This window comes from Protopterus annectens, chromosome 14.part0 (genome assembly GCF_019279795.1).
Source record: "Protopterus annectens isolate FY-2018-M chromosome 14.part0, PAN1.0, whole genome shotgun sequence".
Lineage (NCBI taxonomy): Eukaryota > Metazoa > Chordata > Ceratodontiformes > Protopteridae > Protopterus > Protopterus annectens.
This window is the reverse complement of record NC_056748.1, coordinates 831,151,064-831,172,782: the sequence shown is the minus strand read 5'-3', so window position 1 is coordinate 831,172,782 and position 21,719 is coordinate 831,151,064. Positions and strand designations below refer to the sequence as shown.

The 21,719-nt window shown below is 37.0% G+C and overlaps 1 protein-coding gene across 1 annotated transcript in view; it reads left to right on the top strand.

The window, feature by feature from the left end:
- The first annotated feature begins 12,238 nt into the window (after positions 1 to 12,238).
- The window catches only part of LOC122789278 (carboxypeptidase E-like), a 366,543-nt gene continuing 357,062 nt past the window's right edge, over positions 12,239 to 21,719 (top strand). Inside the window, exon 1 of the mRNA XM_044056580.1 lies at positions 12,239 to 12,899. Within this exon, the coding sequence (XP_043912515.1) occupies positions 12,659 to 12,899 (241 nt within the window). The 5' untranslated portion in view covers positions 12,239 to 12,658. The remainder of the gene's footprint in view (positions 12,900 to 21,719) is intronic.

The following is a 21,719-nucleotide window of genomic DNA, read 5'->3' as shown; positions in this document are numbered from 1 at the left end:
GTAGGGAGTTCCAGAGTCATGCCAGACTAAAGGATAGAAGGTATTTGCCTGGTGGACGAGCTGGTTTGTGTATTTCAAGAGGATTTTGATTGTTAGACCTTAGTACTCTGTTGGGTAGATGCATTTTAAAGGCAGAGGAGAGGGAGGGACAGATTGAGGGGTTGAAAATAAGCTTGTGGGCTAGAGTGAGTTGGGTATAGATAAGGTGGTTGGGTAGTTGTAGCCAATTTAGTTTGTGGAGAGAGGAACAATGGTGACTAGAGGACCTCTGGCTAGTGGCAAACTTGGCGATTTTGTTTTAACAACATGAGAGTTGATTTTTCAGAGATGATTGTAGATTAGGTAGGAGTGGAGATCCATAGAGAGAGAAGGGAGGGGATGAGAAAGGATGTAGAGAGGGTGAGTTTAGTGGAGGGTGTAAGATACTGGCATTGACGGTAGAGCATACCTAATTTTTGATGTTTTTTTTATGTTTAGTTGTATGTGGGAATTACATTTTAGCTGATTGTCAATTTTGACACCAAGTAGCTTGGTCTCTGTTACCAGTTCCAGAGTTGTGTTGTTTTGACTAGAAATACAGAAAGTGTTTGTGTTGAGAGGGGTGGCTTTTGAGGGAGTGAATACCATTAATTTGGTTTTAGAAGCAATGAGTGCTAAGTGGTTATTTTGATAGTGATATTGCTGAACCAATTTGTATGCAGGTACATAATTTACCGTTATTGCTTTTCTTTTAGCTTCATTAATTTTGTATCCTGAAAAGATATGAAACTGTTTCAAAATGTTCCATAGCATTGTAATGGCCTTTTCTGGTTTTATCAAGTATAAAAAATCATCTATAAACAGAGCCAGCTTTTCTTGACTACCATACCAATTATATCCTTGAATTTCTGAGTCCCTTATTTTCTTTGCCAATGTTTTTTTTTAAATATAATGCAAATAACAGAGAGGAAAGAGGACATCCCTGCCTGGTTCCTCTGTTCAAGCAGAAATTATCAGAGAGGAACCCACCCACTTTAATTTCTGCCTCCGATCCCTATTATATCCTCATAATCAACCATATAATTTTATCAGGGAATGCAAATGCTTCAATTACTGTACTCATAAAGTATCAACTTACTCTATCAAATGCTTTCTCTGCATCAAGACCCACCAACAAAAGTGGTATTTTCTTACATTCTGCTTCCCTCTGGATCACCAATGTTTTGTTAATGTTGTTGAATGTTTGCCTCCCCTCCACAAAACCACATTGATCCATATCTATCAATGTTGGCATCACGTTTGCATTCTTTTAGCCATTATAGACATAAACACTTTATAATCATGGTTAAGTATTTAAATGGGCCTGTATGAGCTGGATCTGATGACTCTTTACCCACTTTAGGTATTACAGTTACCACCGGTATCTTCCAGGATGTTGGTACTTCTCCACCTCTTAAAATACTGTTAAACAAAATCTTCCACATCTTTATCAGTTTGTTTCCTCCTAGCTTCCAAACTTCTACAGGAATAGAATCTATTCCTGGGGGCATTCCTGTAGATTGATTATACATCACCATTTTTATCTCACCTTTTTCTAGCCTGTTAGTAATTGAGCCTTGCCTACCTCTAACCTTGGCATATTTAATTATTCCAAAAAAATTTCCATTTGTACTTTTTATTTCCACATTTCTCTGGTTTATACAGACTTTCACAGAATTTCTGAAATATTTCAAATACTTCTATAATATCTTTTACCTTCCTAGTTATAAGCTCTTTAAACTTAGCAACATCCCTTTTTACTTTATTTTGCCTGAGTGATCGTGCTAAAAAGTTTTTGTGCTCTAGAATTATTATCAAAAACAGTTGCTTAACAGCAATCTTTCTAAACTCATGCATATTATCAACATAATCCCTTATTTTATGTTTAGCATTCTGCAGTTGCTCCTCTTCTTGTTCTGTGAGATCCCCCCTATTTTACAATACTTTAACATTTGTTAATCCCTCTAAATAATTCTTGTTACTTCTTAACCATATCTCCCTTTCTTTTATTTCCACCCTATTTTTAAGCTCCAGTTTAATTTTATCCCACTCCCTAGCTATATTTTCAGAAGAAATGTCTATCTTCCCTAATAGCTCCTGAATAATTTCCACTACCCATTCCTTAAATTTCTCTTTTTTTAAATAGATAGGTAAGAATGAGACAGTATCTCATTTTTATTTCATTACCCTGTGTTTTTATTTATTATTGGTGCATGATCTGAAACAGTTATTGGGTGCGTATCTAGATCTTCAATTAAATGCCCATGTTCCTGTGAAATGTAAATTCTGTCTAGCTTTGCCTAGTTTTTGTATTTTGTGGAATAATATATAAATTCACTGAACTCCTATTACTAAATTCACATCTTCCATGCCAAATGTGTTCATAAAGTTCTTCAAAAATCTACTCTCCTTTGTTATATTTCCCTTCTGGGTCCCCCAGACACATCTTGACTGTGCCAAATCAAATTCCCTTCCTCACCTATTAGTAATATTCATTGCGGAAAGCTGATTATTTTTCCCAGAATTTTCTTAAGCTCCATTATAGCAGTTTTAGGTAGAATATAAATACATGTCAGTCTAATCCTCCTCCCTTGCCAGTAACCCTTAGTAAAACAAATTTACAATTATCTTTTTTTATCTTCTTCTGTCACTATTGGAGTGCCTCTTGCAATTAATATAAGTACTCTTCTTTTCCTTTTCCCAAGGTATTCCACTGAATAACCACCCTGAAAACCTTTCTTTATCAAATTCACATGTTCAGATCTTTTCAACAGTGTCTCCTGTAGCATAGCTGTTTATATTCTACATTTTTAATTTAGTTCACTACTCTTTCTTTTTTTGTATTTGTCTGTGAGACCATTGACATTTAATGACATTACAGAAAGCATCATTGTATTAAAAAGTTATTATTCACACTTTTTATGTATAACAGCTTTTTTGTTAAATGTCTGTTTCTAGCTTTTGTGTTACAAGCATACACTGTTTGGCAGGTTGGTCTTTTATACAGTTGTTTCTTGTTATATCTGTTTGAGCCTATGGTATATCTTACAAAATAACTGTAATAAATATAAACGCTCAGGAGCAACCCAATACAGAACCAAATGTCCAGCATGTAACTGTCCACTCAAAATGCAGTCTCCAACAATTATAGTATATAATATAAGTTTCAACAGCAGATAGATAAAGTCCAGAGGCAAAATAATGTTCTGTAACATGTAACAACTGTAATTACTGTCCCTACATTTCCAAATACAATATGTTTGTTCATCCAGTTACCACACATTGTTGTCAGTTTAATGTAGTGGCAAACTGTAACTCAGAACATTTAGTTTATTTGGCAATGTGAACATGTTGTCCTGCGTTTTATGTAGGCAAAACTGATAGGAGGCTCAAAGATCGTATCAGAAAACATCCATACCAGATACACATTCGTTCTAGCACTAATGCCTTATCCAAACATATCCTTGAATTAGGGACAGAGCATACATTTTGTTTCTTGGTACTTCAGATGAATCATCCTAGTATTAGGGGTGGAGTTGTTAGGAATTACACAGAAAGAATGGAAATTAAATGGATAATTCAGTTTAAAGCACATGCCAGTCCAGGGTTAAACAATACAATTCCTCTGAAACTAGTCTTGAAAAATAGGAAGTTGGTAGTTAGGTAGATTATGGGATCAGCATATTAATGCTTATTATTATTTTTGTTATATATTTTTATGTTTTTATATTTTTAACTATAAGTGTGTCACATATTTATTTACTCTTGATTTTTCATTTATATGTATATAATGCCTTAATGTGGGAATTTATAATGATGTATTTTTTAGAGTGTATTGCTGCTATTGATTGTGTTTAGAGTATGACTTTAAGATGAGTGTCGACTTGATTGGTACTATTAATCTAATTACCAGCTGGTTATATAATAGTAGTTGGTTTTGTACTCTGTTTGTTAATAGTTTGACAAAGCCTCTTGGCAAAAGCGCTTACCTTCACATGTGTCTGGATTAAAATGATTGTTATTTTTATTTTGCCTCTGGACTTTATCTGCTATTGGAACTTATATTATATACTATCATTGTTGGAGACTGCATTTTGAGTGGACAGTTACATGCTGGACATTTGGTTCTGTGTTGGGTTGCTCCTGAGCGTTTATATTTATTACAGTTATTTTGCATTCTATTGGCTACGGAGCATTTATCCCTTGGTGGGTAACTTATTTATTCGCAGTTTATATCTTACAAAATGTTTTATTTTATGGAAACTGCTAAAAAACACATCCCCATCCCTCCAAACCTATTAACTTAATAATAACACACTAAACTATGTACATCTTCAAATACTGAAGTTGTATCATCCTAATAGGAACAAATGTTCCAAACTGACAGCCACACTCATAGACATGATTTAACCTAAATAAAGGTTACCCATGCTACGATACATGGTGCAGCCTGTGCTTTAAGTGCTGTCGGCTTTTGTTTTATCTTTATAGCTCTCCCAGCTGAGTAAACACTTGAATGCTTTCAGAGAACACTATCTCCTAGCCATTTCTCTTTAACAGATTGTCTCCTGGAGACATGATGACCAGATACAAAAATGCTACTACGCATACATTTATTTGCTAGAAGAAAGTCTTATAATATTCAATATTCTTTTTCATTTACTTGCTTTCTCTTAAAATGTGTTACTGGATCAAGCTAAAGGCAGTAATCCAGTCATCCCCTATGCAAGAATGAGAAAAAGCACACTAATTTCTCTTTTGTCATGCTTTTTTAACCAGACTTTTGTTCTCTTTCTTTCTTTTTTCTTTTTTTCTTTCTTTCTTTTTTTTTTTTTTTTTTACATTGCAGTACCTATATTTCTTAAAACTGAACAAGAAGAAAGAGAGAAGAAGGGAGAAAGAAAAAAGAAAAACAAAACAGGATCACCTGTTTACATTAGTATCCTCATTACACTTAAAATAACTGAGAAAACTTTACTTTTTACATGCAAAGAAAATCATGCACTTTAAAACAGTGCCATTAAGAAAAAGGTTTGTTTTAATTACAGCTTACTTTCTTTCTCCTCTTTCCCTTCCCTAAGTATTTTTCTGAACATTGATGACATGAAGTAGGTCATATGCTTTAGAGTCCCCTTCCAGTTTAACAAAGTCCAAAAGAGTCCAATATTTCCAGATTTTCTTGTTCTGTTATTTTTCACAAGTATAACTATTTTGTCAATTTCCAAGTTACTGGCTTTATTCCTGTTCATCTCCATCTACCAAATTCTGGCTCTGCAAAACTGATAGGAGGCTCAAAGATCATATCAGAAAACATCCATACCAGATACGCATTCGTTCTAGCACTAATGCCTTATCCAAACATATCCTTGAATTAGGGACAGAGCATACATTTTGTTTCTTGGTACTTTAGATGAATCATCCTAGTATTAGGGGTGGAGTTGTTAGGAATTACACAGAAAGAATGGAAATGAAATGGATAATTCAGTTTAAAGCACATGCCAGTCCAGGGTTAAACAATAAAATTCCTCTGAAACCAGTCTTGAAAAATAGGAAGTTGGTAGTTAGGTAGATTATGGGATCAGCATATTAATGCTTATTATTATTTTTGTTATATATTTTTATGTTTTTATATTTTTAACTATAAGGATACTAATGTAAACAGGTGTTATTTTTCACAAGTATAATTATTTTGTCAATTTCCAAGTTACTGGCTTTATTCCTGTTCATCTCCATCTACCAAATTCTGGCTCTGCTTCATTTCCAATGTACTCTCAGTTCTTCTAGTTGGCTTTTTTTCTTTCTCTCAAGCATTTTATGTTGAAACTTTGCAAAAGGTTTTAGTTGCACAGTCTCTCTGTGGTCTTTATTACCAGAAGAACAAGAAGCAGAATCTCCTTCTGTTTCACAGCTCACTTTTTGTCGGACAAACTTTTGTGTTTCCTCTTTAACATGTGCATCATAAAAAATTATTTTGTCCCTACAAGGAGGAATATTTTGAAGATAGCTTGATACAGCAGTTTGAATCTCATGCCTGCTTCTTGACATTCTCTGAATAGTAAAATAATTGTACTTCTCTCCTACCTGGTGTACAATGAGTATTCATTCTTCACAAACACACTGCTGTCTGCCACTTTTAGTACTTTGTCTTTCTGTCACAATTTTGTCAGAATCAACTCCTTATGCTGGCAGGATTGCATCTTTACTATTAAAGGTCTAGCTTGCTTTATCATATCCAGGTTTGAAGCATACACACAATATGCCCTTTCAATTAACAATTCCTGCTGTGGAATACCTGTCCAGTTGCTTATTTGTGCTTTCATAAAATTAATACAGTCTGTTCCTTCCAGCTTCTCTGGTACAGCAGAAAATCTTAGGTTTACCCTTTGTGGTCTGTCCTCTAATTCTATTATTTTTGAAACATCTCTTCTTGGGCAGTCTCATATCCAGGCAGACTTTTCTTCTTTCACACTGGGAGATTTACAATTAAGTTGTTACTCAATGTGCAGCCATGTTAGAAGCCTCGGCAAGATAATGTTTTTAATCTGGTAGGAAACCAGTTGTTATGGAAAGCAGACAGTTTGCAGGACTAATATTGGAGTACTTTTTCTGTGGTTGTCTAGAAACTGAATGTGCGAAACAGAGCTGGCACATATTACTGTGGCATTATTTTATTTATTTTTTTATTGTATTACAGTTGGACACCAGAGTTGTACTACACAGTGAATGAAGTGCTTATAATTACTGTGCATGGATGTGGGCTCAATGCGAGTGAAAATAACTACTCCTGTTTACTCATTATTCTGGATTTGCAGGTCTAATGTGATTTGTGTGAATGAGGTTAAACTACTTTGCAGTGACTACTATTTGAGTGAAATGAAGTTAAAATACATAACTGTAGCCTTTTATTATTTATTTTTATTACAATTAGATGCCTGGAGTGTACAAGTCAACAAAGTGGCTATAACTGCAACTGCCAGGTGCAGTGAGGGGTTGTCTATGGATGAAAGTGACTAATCCTTTTGCCATTTGCTCAGTGTAACATTTATTAATATGGCTTTAAATGGCTAGTGTGCATTTATTTGAAGTCAGTTGGACTACTATACTGTGGCTATTGTGTATTTTTTTCCACTGACTGACAGATGACTGAGAGGTACACAGTCAAGAGAGTGGTTATAATCGTCTGTAATTTCTGGGTATGAGGGTTATATTTGAATGAAAATAACTCATGCTGCTTGTATGATCAAGTTAAATAGTCATTAATTTAGCTCTGCAGGACTGGTATGCATTTGTATAAAGCAAGTAAGAATACTTCAGTATGGCCATTTTAAATCACAATTAGAAATTTGAGGTCTTCACAGCTAATAAAGTGTCTGTAATTGATGGATAGTGAGGCTGTCTCTGGATATATATGACTTACTTATGCTGTTGTTTGCTCACTGTTAAGCAATCACTAATTTGGTTTGGCAGGAGCAGTATCTCACAATGTATTTTATTTTCTGAAATACAGTGTGAAATGATCATTGCTATGGCTTATACTGCTATGTATCTATATGTTTGTGTGAGTGTGTGTGTGTGTGTGTATGTGTGTGTGTGTGTGTGTGTGTGTGTGTGTGTGTGTGTGTGTGTGTGTGTGTTTGTGGAGGGTTTGCATCATATTTAAGAGTAACAAGTCAGCCATAAATTATTTCACTTTCCATCACAGTCAGATATCAGCTCACAGTAAATAGCCATTCTTGAAGGCCATGGGAAGATGTTTGTGAACGTTGCCGATCTTTGGCTCAGTAGTGCAGATAGCACCATTGCCATCTCCCAGAACTTATTTCTCTGGTTGAGTTCTTGGCTTGACTCTTTCTGTGTGGAGTCTACATGTCCTTCCTGTGTCTGTGTGGGTTTTGTCCAGATGTTCTGTTTTTCTTTTTATTTTTTCAACAGCCTAAAAACATGCAGTTAGTGAATTGGTGTTTTTCCAGTTTGCTTGTAAGAGTGTGGTGTGAGTGTGATATGTGTGTGTGTGTGTGTGTGTGTGTGTGTGTGTGTGTGTGTACACTCATGCACATGTGCATTTTGTGATAGATATGTCTTGTCAGGGGGCAAAGTTATTGCACACGTACATGTGTAAAACATTACCTCCAGTGTATCTTATGCTAGACCTGGCTTGTCAGGTGTAGTGTCAGTATATATGTGCATGTGTAAAAATATCACCAATTTTTGTCTGTAGACACACACACACAATATTTGCATGTACATACATAACACTTGTGGATAGCAGCAAAAATAGAAAGAACAAGACAGATCAAAGAACCAGTAATGAATAATCATCTTTCAAAAATAAGGAGTAAAGTTTATCACAAAACCTCTAGACTTTCAGAGCTTTCGGGAGTCTGGTGATCCCTAACCACCTTGGCTGCATAAGTGGATTCCAACAGAGGCTTATTGGGGGAGAGGGCACATTCATAACTACTATCTCTGAGTCCCACTTAGTCTAAAACTTGCCTTGCTTACAGGTGTACACTGTTTGCTATAACTTGTAAGGGGGCCATGGGAATTATGGTTATTATTTCTTTAACATTCCTCAAAATAAAACTTCAGATGGTTGATAGCTTGTCTAAGGGAAGTGTACTGTCTGGCATACATTACCGTAATAATTTTTTTCAGTCTCCTCATAGTAATCAGATGTGGATACAGGTTGCTATCCTTTGGATGCTTGTCTGGAAAGAGGTAATAAAAGGGAAAAGAGACATGTATATATGTATGATAGCAAAAGTAGAAATATATTGCAGTGAATATTTATTCTTTCACTTTCATCCTGATCTGACATCAGAAGGGTATACAAAACGTGGTGTCTTTTAAGGGTAGGGTGAAGAGACATGTATATGTGTATGATGGCAACAGCCTGAAATATATGAATGTGGCCATTTGTTCTTTCACGTCCATCTCAATTTAATACCAGAAGGGTATACAGAAAGTGACTATTTTTTTTTTGGGGGGGGGTAGGGAGATAGGCACAATTCCCAAATCTGATTTTTACATCCTTGCAAGCATTTGTCTTTCAGAATTTGGGAACTTCTATCTTGTCATATGTAAACATTAATCCTTGGACAAAAACTTATTTCTTCCCTGAAAGCAAAAAAAAAAAAAAAAAAAAAAATAGATTGAAGTTTTTTTCCTTAATTATGTTTTTTGTTCAGGCCTTCACTGCATCATAAGGTTGGCTAATGGCCCTGGAGCCTTTACAAGCCTAGCCCATAGGACTACCCTGGCATCATGCCACTCAACCTTAGTTCCTAGTGCCTCTGTCAAGTAGAGCCACTGCAGTGATCCCCAGAGTGAATTTTCTATTTCCCATCCACTCATCAAAATTTTTCTTGAAGAGGACCAGTGACGCTCTCTGTTTGACATGTATGGGAAGTCTATTCCATAGCATGAGCAGTCTCTGGGTTATGAACCTGTCCCTTCAGCATGTTCTGTTGATTGTGGTAATGAGGTTGAGGTTTCTGGAGCATGTGGTGCGGAGGGATTGGAATTTCTTTAGATGTAGCATTTCTAACAGAGGCTGGGTCAGACATGGCTTTGTAAGTCAAGCAGAGATCGCCTCTAAGTAGGTGATATGAGACAGAAAATAGTTGGGAAAAGGTTGGGAAAAAAGCTCAGTGCACCTTCCATATATAACTCTCAGTGGCTTCTAGTGGTCTGGTGGCCCTGGATGCTTGGCTTAATTAAGTTATTTGCTCCACAGTTATTACTGTACAGTCTTGGCTAGTTATGGAGTGCTGGAAACAGAGGAAAAAAGATGAGTAAGACAATGTGTTTAAAAAAAGTCTAGACAAAGTAGGAAGCCATGATGGAAGAAAGGGGAGCATTGAGTATGGTTCAGGAGGCTTACCAGTGGCCATTGGGGATTGGGGTTGGGGGTGTCAGGGAGTTCACTGCCTAGGGTTCCATTTCTTCTAAGGTTAAATTTTCTGATAAAAGCATCTAATTTAACACATAAGCTACACAATTTTTTTATTACGTCACAAATCAAAAAATTTGAAATACCAAAGAACAGGAATTATAGGCTCATAGGCTCATAGATTCATAGCTGCGTACAAGGCTAATTGCCACTGGGGCCTTTTTAAGCCTACCATGCATCCCATATCTCTGACAAATTCTGGCATGATAGTTAGTTTAAGCAGGGGCTTGGGCAATGCAATATTTATAAGGGGGGCTGGGTGATGAACCATTTACAGTCTACCCAAGTCCATTAGAGACATAGGTGCTGAATTTCTGGTGTAGAATTCCTGCTCACTTTCTTCATGTTTTTGAAACCCTCTACATTATCAGAAGAAATCTTCAGCTCAAAACTGTAGTGTTAAATACCATACCTTTTAACTATTCCTGATTTTCTGGGCCATCCTTGATTTTGGCTCCAGACTTTGTTGTTTTTCCTAAACTCTTCTAAAACTTGTCATTTTGGAGAAAAGGCGGGGGATTAAACAATATAGAATGACAATAATTAGAGTTATAGAGATCTTTTACTTCAGAAATTGCATGTAAATTTACATTCTGTTATTTTTTTAACTTCTCAAGTTAAGTGTACTAATGTTTTAAAAGGTGTCCCTGATTATTTCTGGATTTATCCATGATTCCGAAGGTAAGAGGTTGACAGCTATGTGAAGTAGAATAGTCCAACAATTATTAGTGTGTAGTATAAAGCACAGTAATTATCATTTGTAATTATAGTATATAAAGTAGTATAATAGTCTCATAATTATCATTGTCATGAAATCCTTTAAATCATTTTGTGTCCATAAAGTATTTCGATCCCATTATTTGATATACTATCACATAACTAAGGTCAGCAAACATGCAGAGTAAGTAGTTCTTATCCAGCCACCCATTTGCTGTCTACTGATGTACTCACACTAACAAATTGTTAATTATACAACATGAGATTTTAGCTTAGCAAAGAACTTGGGGCTTGCTGCTGTCACTTAACTATAGGCAACTGGGAAGTAGTAATTATAGCATCTGTCTTAATGACAGGTGTCTGGAAGCAGGCAATAAACATATCTGTCAACTTTCTATCTCTAAAATGGGGAGCACTGCCTCCATAATGTGGAACAAATGGATAAACTGTGGAACAATACTGCTCATAATGTGGAACAGTTGGATAAAATGTGAAACACTATCTCTTGTAATGTGAAGCAAAATGTGGAACAAATAGATAAAAAGTGGAACACTACCTCTCACAGTGTGAAACAAATGGGCATAATGTGGAATACAACCTCTCATAATGTGTAACAAAATGGACAACATGGATCACTACTTCTCATAATGTGGACAATGAAAACGTGGAATACTTACTAACAGCTTACTAATAACTTAAACTAGGTAGCTCACAGGATGGTTAAATGCGTTACTTTATACTAGGGTTACCACCTGTCCCACTTTGCGAGGGACAGTCCCTCTTTCGGCAGTTGTGTCCTGACCAAAAATATTAAAAATGGCAAATGTCCTGAGATTGTAGGACATAATTATGCCCCATATTTTATGTAATAGTTGCATAAAATAGTTATTTCTGTATCTAAAATACCTAAATGTTACAAGAAACAGAATAAGCAACTAAACTGCTACAAGAATAAGCTTTTATTTAGGCAAAAAAGTAAAGTTCTATCCTTTGTATTGACAGTGGGTATGTGTCGACCTGTAAAATCTGATGTGTGTCCCGAAAATGTCCCACTTTGGCCATTTGAAAAGGTGGCAACCCTACTTTATACTTATTAAAAGTTATGTTGCTGAAACAATATGATTCAACGTTATTTAACATGTATATCAGTTTAAAAAAAAACTTGCAACATCGAATGTATGACAGAGCCTTTCAATGTGGAACTGCGAAGAACATGGACTTTCAAGACTCAAAATGACGAGCCTTTCTCGTAATGACGTACACTTGAAAGTTATAGTGATAAATAACAACAAAAGCATTAACGGATTGTTTTAAAATCCCTTGATTTCCTTGGTGTGCATTGGTGCCTTTATTAATGTAGCTGTCTAGTGCATTAAGCACCCACTCAGCAAAATACATTACAGGGGTTCCTCAGCCTATCTGCCGGAACCGTATGTTTTTTGTTTGTTTAGGCAGAACTCCAGTTCTCTTTCATTTTCTCAGATAATCCATTTACTGCTTTAGCTACAAATGTACCACTGCTGCCTGACTAACAAATGCGCAAACCGTTTGCGTCTACCTGTGCGTTGGCTGTTGTGATGGTAACGATGTGGGTGTGAAACATCTCATTTTGTTGCATTATAAGTAAATCAGGTGTATGACTGTTATACAAATACTGGCTCATGTGGACAAATGTTATTCCATTCCGAAGAATGCAGCTAGAAATACCACATATCCTAGGGTTACGGCTTACTCCATCCACATTAGCCTAAGGCAACCTGGATCACGTGATCAACCTGGACAGTCGGCTAAGCAGAATGAGAGCTTTCTGCATCGTTTGAGTTCAGCCCAGTACTGCAGAAAACAATTTACAGCATCATTAAACCCACATCCTTTTGACGTGGCTAGCGGATTGCAGTGCTTTATTGATTTGAATGCAAAGGCGAATGGTGACATCTCCAGTCTACTTTACCTATTTATTTTTGGACCATTATGAAGCTATCTTTGCCCTCTTTTACGATTGTAATGCTGGTACTTCAGATATCAGCTCAAAAGGAAAATGCAGTTAATCAGAATGTTTCATATCACCGATACCCCGAACTCCGGCAGGCTCTGATTGGTGTGTGGCTCCAATGTCCATCCATCAGCAGGCTGTACAGCATTGGCAAAAGTGTGCAAGGCAGGCATCTGCTGGTTATAGAGATCTCTGATCAGCCTGGAGTACATGAGCCTGGTAAGAGCTATGCAAAAGCAGATTGTGTGTGTGTGTGTGTGTGTGTGTGTGTGTGTGTGTGTGTGTGTGTGTGTGTAAGGAGAAGGAAAGCTGCATATCACCTGAAACAATGAAACTCCTTGATTGTGGGTCCCCATGAAAAGGGGATAAGGAGAACAGGAGGTTTGTTCACAATAAATTGTTAAAACTGTGGTGCTGTTTATTCGTGTTGGGTAATTGTGATTTCCGATCGTTCTTGTGGTGGAAAGAATCTACAACTGGATATGGGGCCCAACAAATACTTCACTGCATGCAGAAGTAGCATACATCGCAGCTGTAGCATGCTTTCATGAATATTCCTGATTTTGTCTTAAAATGTCACCCCACTCACACGATAGTCCTGATTTTTGACATAGCAGTGATAGTTACAGTAATGTATCATTCTACAGGAAACACCTTTTTGTAAGAGAATATTAGTGTTAATATTGCAAAAGCGTGACAGATCTGTGGCCTTTGTCCCTGATTCTGTAGAAAAGAGAATGAGTCATTGGACAAATAGTACTAGATATATGTGATGAACATATTTAAGAAATAAAAACTACTGGAAAGTGAAGAAGTGGAGACTGCATATTCCAGGTTAACTGCACTGGCAATGTTTTGTGTGTGTGTGTGTGTGTGTGTGTGTGTGTGTGTGTGTGTGTGTGTGTGTAATAACGTTTAAGTGCTTTAAAACATACAACTCTTGGGTTAGGGTTACAAAAACAGTACAACTGTTTTAAAGTTAAAACATCTGTGAATTATTAGAACTACTACAAGAAAGAATGCAGAATACTGTGGGTGTTAAACTTTATATAGACAAATTGTAATAAATGGGGTGGGGTCCCGGGTGAAAAATGTGCAATTTTGTAAATGATTTCTATAAGTGAGGACTATGCCTTTAATGACAGAGCAGAAGTTGAGCTATAATGGCTGCTTACCCTTACAGAATGAAATCAATCTTACTTTTTGAATCAAGTCATTAGGCTCATAGGTTTAATCTGACCTTATGATTTGCCGACTTTCAAGAAGCTTGACTGCTGTAACCCCATTTGTTTTGCACCCTCCCAGGACCTTGATCGATGGCTCCTTTTTCCACATATCATTGCCCATTCATTCGTGGGACAGGGAAAGCATGGATTCCTGAACTGGGAAGAGCATTACAGCCCTTATCACCTGGGAATCCTGATCACTACTTCCATTCCCTGGTAAGAGTCTGGTGTTAAGTTGTGAGCAGAGTCAACATGCTGATCATTGGAGGCAGTCTGTCCTCTCTTTACTGGAAGCACTCCCTCCTCTTGGGCAACTCTTCTGAGCCCACTACTTTTGTCCTGCAAGGGGAAGCATTCCTGTTCATGCTGGATTCACCTCAGCTCTATGGGTGCAAAGTACAGTGACAACACATGATTGACTTACATGACCTCCATCAAATAATATCTAGTTCTTCAGCTAGGTACACCCTTTTGGCAAGCAGGTGCTGTCTACCTCCCATATGAGATGAGTGCAATGGCAGGGGCAGCTCACTCCTGTCTACCTCCCATATGAGATGAGTGCAATGGCAGGGGCAGCTCACTCCTGTCTGTCACCCATATGAGATGAGTGCAATGGCAGGGGCAGCTCACTCCTATCCTTCCCAGCCAGGCCACTGCTCAAGCTCAGGTCACCTGGGATGTAATAAGGGATTTATCCTGCTAAGCCCAATTTTAATATTTTCACTTTCCTTATATATCAACATTATTTTGAAGGAAGTTAATGACTGTGTTTTTTGTGACTGTAAGGGAGGTTGTAAAGGCGAAATGTTTCATAATCTTGAAAGACATTGTGTATTGTATTTCCAACTTTTTTGTAGTGGTTTACTTTTTGTATTAGATTTCTCATGCTATTGTTATTGCCCCAAGCAGTGTGTTCAAGTCATAGACTTTGAAACAGAATCATATCAGACAATATATTATAGATCAAACAGAGATTGATGGCATGAGGTGATTTTTGTCATAACAATTTTTTTATTCAGATATTACAAGAGCAAAATATACTAATATGAAAAGTCCATTATCAGGATATTTAGCATGTAGTTGTGTTTATAACTATGGCTTTTTCAATTTTATTTAGGAAATGTTGCAGCTATTACAATGGCATTCACTCAGTGTTTATAGGCACACAATACAGCAATGAAAAAGTGTGACTGGCAAATGTGGTATACTAATAATATTAATGCAACAAGTCAAAATTTATTGTGACTAAGTACAAAAGACATTATGAAGGCTTTTAATGAATACACATTTTTGTGATACATTGATATTTGCTTTTCCCATGTGTGTTTTAATGTAGCAAGCTACAGATCAGCTATGATGACTGCTGAAATTCTTACATTCCCCTCATTGTTCTATATTTTGAAATAGAGTGTTTCCATGTTGAAAGCGTGGGAACAGGTTACTTGTTTGTGGACATTTTTGACAAGTAGAGCATAGAGTAGGCTGTTTGGTTGAATCTGATGTATGTGAATGTTGCAATGAATGCAAATTGTATTTCTGTGAATGTTACATTGAACAAAGTGTTGGTTGTATTGTTATTGTTACACTTGAACATTTCAGTGAGTCTTGAGTTTGCGTTGGGATTGGGTTAGGGTTAGGAATGAGATTTTAGTTTTCATAGGGACTACAGTTAAATTAACACCAGAGTTATTATCAGATATAGTGTATGATTTAGGACTCAGTGTTTAGGGTTATGGTGAAGTTCAGGACTCATTTTAAGATTAGACATGTGGTGGCAAAGCTTAGGGTTAAAAGGTATGTGGAGTGTGTGGTCTTTTATGAGGCAGGGATTTCTTATCTCCCACAAAAAAAAAAAATACAATGGGCAGTTATACATTGTTGTGTTCTGTGCATTTTCAATTAATCTGTGACTACAGGGACTTTTTTAGTGTTTTTATTTCTTTGATTTAATTTCTCCTAGGGTTTTGGTTTTCTAATATTATGATGGGAATGGACTCAATTCCTAAGTCAGGGTATTATTTGAGTTTATAAAATTAGTACTGTTATCCAAAAGGGCTCTTCTCAGCCCTCACAATGTGCCCAGAATTGCCTCCTTCTGTAATTCATATGGGGTAACAAATATTGATAGCATATTTCAGGACAATTGTGAATTCTTTTTTTTTTTTTTTTGTCCCGTTGCTTCTACTTCCATTGGAAGTGTCTGGGTATGTTTCTTTCACATTGTTCTTTTTTTCTGCCTATAAATCCTTTTATTTTGTGACTCACTGTCACTCTGTAAGCAAGACACCGTAATCACTGGGTGTAGCAATTGTAGTGATCAATACTACTTTTTTTCTTTTTTTATGGACAGTATACTATGTCTGTTTTTCTTGCATCTGTTTTTGAACTGTTGTTAATGGGTGTTCCTATGTGATATAAACTTCATCATTCTCTATACTGTGTTGTGTTTTATGTCTCCAGTGCTTCTCAGCTACTTCTGTATTATAATGTTCACACAATCCCCACTGCAAAACTCTTGCCACATTATTATGCATTTCACTATACATGCCCTCTGCCATGAGTGTATCACACCCAACAGGATGTGTAACTGTTTCCAGTTCTTTTTATAGAACCTGCATTTGTCTTTTTTTTTTTTACGTTTTCAATGGCTGTTGTAAACTAACGCATATGTAGTCTACTGTCCTGGACTTCCATTATTAATCTTTCATCTTTTGGTTTCAGTTCCCTTTTCCTTAACCATTTTTGCAACAAATCTTGGTCAGTGTGAGGTTGTTCCAGAAGGTTTCTCTGCTTGCCATTATTTTTGTGAACTTACCAATATTTTTTCCTTCTCGTCTGATCTTTTTCCTTATTGTCTTTCATTTTTTTGGCGCATTTAGTTGTTATCTGATTTTTATCTACTTCTGTTTTGATTTCTATTCCCACTTGATTATGAAGCACTACTAAACTTAGCAAAGTTATCATCTTAGACTTCTTCTCTTCATGTTTTTTAAACTTTCACTGTGTTGGATTCATTGATGTCAGCAAATATGTGTGCAGCCCCAGGATTGCAGATTTATACATGCAATCAATTTCAAGGAGGTTCATGCCTCCTTCAGAGCTAGGAATATATAATCTTCATATGCATTGTTTTTTATGTATCATTTAATAAGCATGAAGCATTTTTCTTGTTTTCATATCCAATTGATCCAGTACTTTCTGAGGCCAGTCAATCACCACAAAACTGTAAATTAGAACAGGAAGATCAAACTGATTTATAGATTTCAATTTATTCCCAGGTGTCACGGCAGTTTTCAATATTAGTTTTAGTCTTCTGAAATATTCCATATTGAGCTTTACTCTCATTTGTTCATGTTTTTTTTAACCTTTCATCTATTCCCAAATGTTTATACATTCCCTCTTGCGCTCAAGTTCTTTTATATCACATTTCTGTCCCAGGTTGATATTTTATTGGTGCTGCAGATTTCCCTTTTTAAAAATTGCTTTTGCTCATTTATCAAGACCAAATGTCACTCCTGTATCATCTGAGAAAGTTTTAATCATTTGTAGTTATGCTTTCAGCTTCTCATCTGACGAACTATACAGTTTTAAGTCATTCATAAAAAGTAAATGAGATGTCTTCAAAGAAGTTTGGTTTCTGGTAGTTAAACTGTAGCCATAGATTAATATGTCAAGTAAGCAGCCTAATAGGTCAATGGCAAGACAAAACAGCAGCAGTGACAAAGAACCAACCTGGAATATCCCCCTTTGAATTTTTATCCCTGAGATAATAATTTGACCTTTGTCCATCTCAGCTACAAAGTGGTTTGCCACTGTTTCATAGTCACTGCAGTGTAGGGTGTATCATTTACATCTGTAAACACTCCTGTAAGCACATCTGTAAGCACTCCAAACTGGGCGCCGTAGTTGAAAACACATCCAACACAGATATCCTTCAGAAGGGTCTCACAGAAACGGATAACTGGTGCCAGAGCCATGGCTTAAAGTTAAATGCCAAGAAATGCATAGTCATACCCTTCGGGAAAAATAAGGTAACCCCTAGCTACCATATAGGTGGCAATCCCCTGAACACAGAAGAAGTTATTAGGGACCTGGGAACCCAGGTTGACAGTAGCCTTTCATTCGACACTCATATTGCTAAAGTAGTTAGGAAGACCTTCTACATTGCCCACCTTATCATGAAGGGATTCACATCTAGATCAAGGGAAGTCATAGTCTCCCTATACTCATCACTCATCAGACCAATGATCGAGTGCAATGCCCCATTCGGAATGTATCTGACCCGACACTTGCAGCAGCTGGAGAGGCCACAAAAGTTCCTCACCAAAAGGATAAAGGGTCTCAAAAATCTGTCTTATGCTGCCCGACTGAAAGAACTCCAGTTATATTCAGTTGCTTACCGCTGCTCAGAGGTGACCTATGCCTGACATACAAGGCCATGTCAAACCCAGATTTGATGAACATGCTTCATCTCAAAAATCTAGATCCTCAGAGCCACAAGGGCGGAGACTTAAACCTCGACACGGTTATTAATAGGACGTGCTGGAGGGATAGATTCATCACCCAAAGACTCCCTATGCTGTGGAACAAAATCCCGGTTTATGTGAGGCAGAGCACCTCGCTGGCCTTGTTCAAGAGGAATCTTGACCAATGGATGGGAGATCGCAGATACACCCCAGGGGTTACCTCAGTGTCACTGATCGACAGAGGCACAGCAAAATAATGGGCATAGTTTCTCCAAACTAAAGGGGTGGCGTAAGCCACAAAACTATGGGCTAGGCTTATAAATGCCCTCGGGCAGATAGCCTAGTATGAACCTATGAAAATATGAACCTATTATACATGAATATGGGATGCTGCCAAATGCTTTGTTGTAGTCCATCCATGCTGTTAAATAAAATAAAATTTCAATACACAGGAGGTTCAGGTTAAAAAGTTTACTGGTGTACACCAGGAGGCAAAAAACGTACAAGTACAGAATTTTGTCTGACATGAAACAGGAAGCACACAATTTTATATAGGTTTAACATTTAAGCTATGCCCACCTTACTGACGTGATATGTCACAGGGCATCTACATCACTTTAGCTTACAGTCCTCTATTCATAAAACTGTTGATGCTGTATATTTAAAAAAAACTTTTCCTCTAGATACAATACAGCCTTGCTATCCAGCTGGTCAGACGTAATGTCTTTCTGTAAAGTTACTCCTTCAAGGTTCCATATCAGTTCGAATACAATAGCAGTTTCAGTCTTTTAATACACATCTTTGTTCTCTGTTACACTTTCTCACACAGCTGCGTGCTATCTCAGTAACACATATACAAGGCCAAATCATTCCAACAGGAAAGAGCAGAAGATTTCATTATTTCACACATTTAATTTCCTGACCCAGCAGATAATCACTTGTGAAAAGCATAAACATTAAAACTTGCTAAGCTAGCATTCTGCCAGGGTCAAGGATCAGCTTTGCTTCAAGCCACACTGCAGTTTCAAAACTATTTACATTTACACATTAATTAATCTGTACTGTTATATGATTAATAGAATAAAATGCATTATATACTACTTTGCTTTTAAACTAGCATTTCTCATATATTCAAATACACATTTTTCTAACATTTTCCCCCCTATTAATACTTTTTATTCTATTTTGAAGTATGCATAGTGTCATTTCATCTCCTAGCCTTTTCCACTTAGGATTTTCAGCTAGGTGAGTCATTCAATCTATACTTCAGAAAAAATGTCATCTGAGATCAATCTTTCAATCTCAATATCTTGGTACAAAGTTTCAGTAACAGATACATCAATAAAATCTTTGATTAATCTTTTCATGCAGGGAATTCCACAGAAAACACATGCTCCTATTAGGAGTATACCCACACAAATGGCAATCAGAATATTCATTAGGCTGGAACCCCACCCCCCAAATAGATTCTGGAAAAAGTTCGTCAGTGGGTTTGGGTCTGGTTCAGTCATGGCTGATACTTTCTGAATTACCTCTAGGTGGTTATTGATCTCATGACGATTGTCAGGAATATAAGCACAGCATTCTTCTTTGATAAGCACGCACGTACCACCTCTCGCCGCTAGGGTGAAGTCAAGAGCCATTCGATTTTGTAGCACAACAGTTCTCATTGCATTCAGTTCATCAGTCACCAGTTCTAGGGTGGAAAAAGTTGCATTACTCATTACTTCGAGAAGTTTCGACAACTTCCTCAGCTCCCAGATCGATTTGACTGCTCCATAGGCTGGGAATATTCCTGCCCAAGATATAACACTGTCACTCAAGTCCATATGAGTCAATTTGCTTTTGTCTTTTACTGAATTGTGGTCTTTCCAGCCAGCTTCGATCTTTCCAACTGGATTTACAGGTTTTTCAACTGGATCTTCGGGTTTTCTAGCTGCTTCTCTCACATTTCGTATCTTACCCAAAGGTAATTTTGCAGTATGTCTTATTGCCGGAACCAAGTAACCCAAAAAACAACTGCCGGACCAATTCTCAGGTAACCATTTATATGTCTTTTTCCCACAAATAAAATAACAGTTTTATACTTTAGTACTAATACGCATCAGCCCTGCATGAAACATTTTCTGATCTATAACTGACAATTGTTTAAACAAAACTGGATTTTTGCGAATGTCATTCATAGTTGTTTTCAATGAGTTCAAATACGAGTCATAATTAGTATTGCAAAAAGTATAGCCATTACCATTCTTAATATAACATTGGTAAGATATGGTTATATTACAATTGCTCCAGCCCACCTGGAGGGTGTCATTTTTATAAAAACATACAACTCCTTTTTGTGTGACAGGTAAAAATAAAGCTATTTTGTCCTGTGATCTCACAGTTCCTGTATCGAAAAGTAAATTCTCCCAAGTCTCATTTATCCCCAAAGGGACAGCGGACATTATCAGTCCTCCATATGCTGTTGGTATAACTGTACAAACCCAGCAATTTGAAATGTTCTTAGTCTCTGCATATACACGTTTCATGGCTAGGTATGTGTTAAAATTTGGATGCCAGTCTATAGATGTTTCATCACGCCTTCCCACTTTCACTTGTGTGGTTGTGTGTAGGATAAACCACAACAAGAGGAAAATTGTCACAATTACAGTCAATAAATGTACACTCAACAAAATGATTATGCAACATCTCTGGGGTTGATCTAAATTTCTATTCACTTTGTTTTTGGCCATCTCGGTCTGGTTGTGTATCAGTCACAAAGTTTTTATCAAGTTGAAAGTTCTTTACCGGTTTACAATGCATCAAATGAACCCAGGACGTCCTCTCGGCCACTCTGACTGCAGTAGGCGTTGCCAACAGAACCTGGTACAGTCCCTCCCACTTTGGACTCACCCAATTCTTTCTTTTCGTCACTTTCAGCCACACCCATGATCCTGGGGCCAAGACTGCTTCCACCGGTCTGGTCTGTTTCTTATCTGAAAAAGAGTTAAACTGCAAAACAGATTTATTTGTTAACAGTTTCCTCATATAACTAGCTAATGAACTGTCAGCCTCTTGCTCTGCAGGCATGAGAGCTTTCCACTGAGACACATAATAGGCTCTCCCAAAAACCATTTCAAAGGGAGTCAAACCCTTTACATTTGGAACCGTTCTCATACTCAGCAGTGCTAAAGGCAGACAGTATATCCAATTCTTTTGGGTTTCCTCTACTAGCTTCCTAAGTTTATTTTTTAGGGTACCATTGTACCTTTCCACCAGTCCTGCTGACTGTTGGTGGTAGACACAATGGTTCTTTAAGGAGATACCAAAAAATCTACCAAGTTGGTGGATTGTCTGGTTTACAA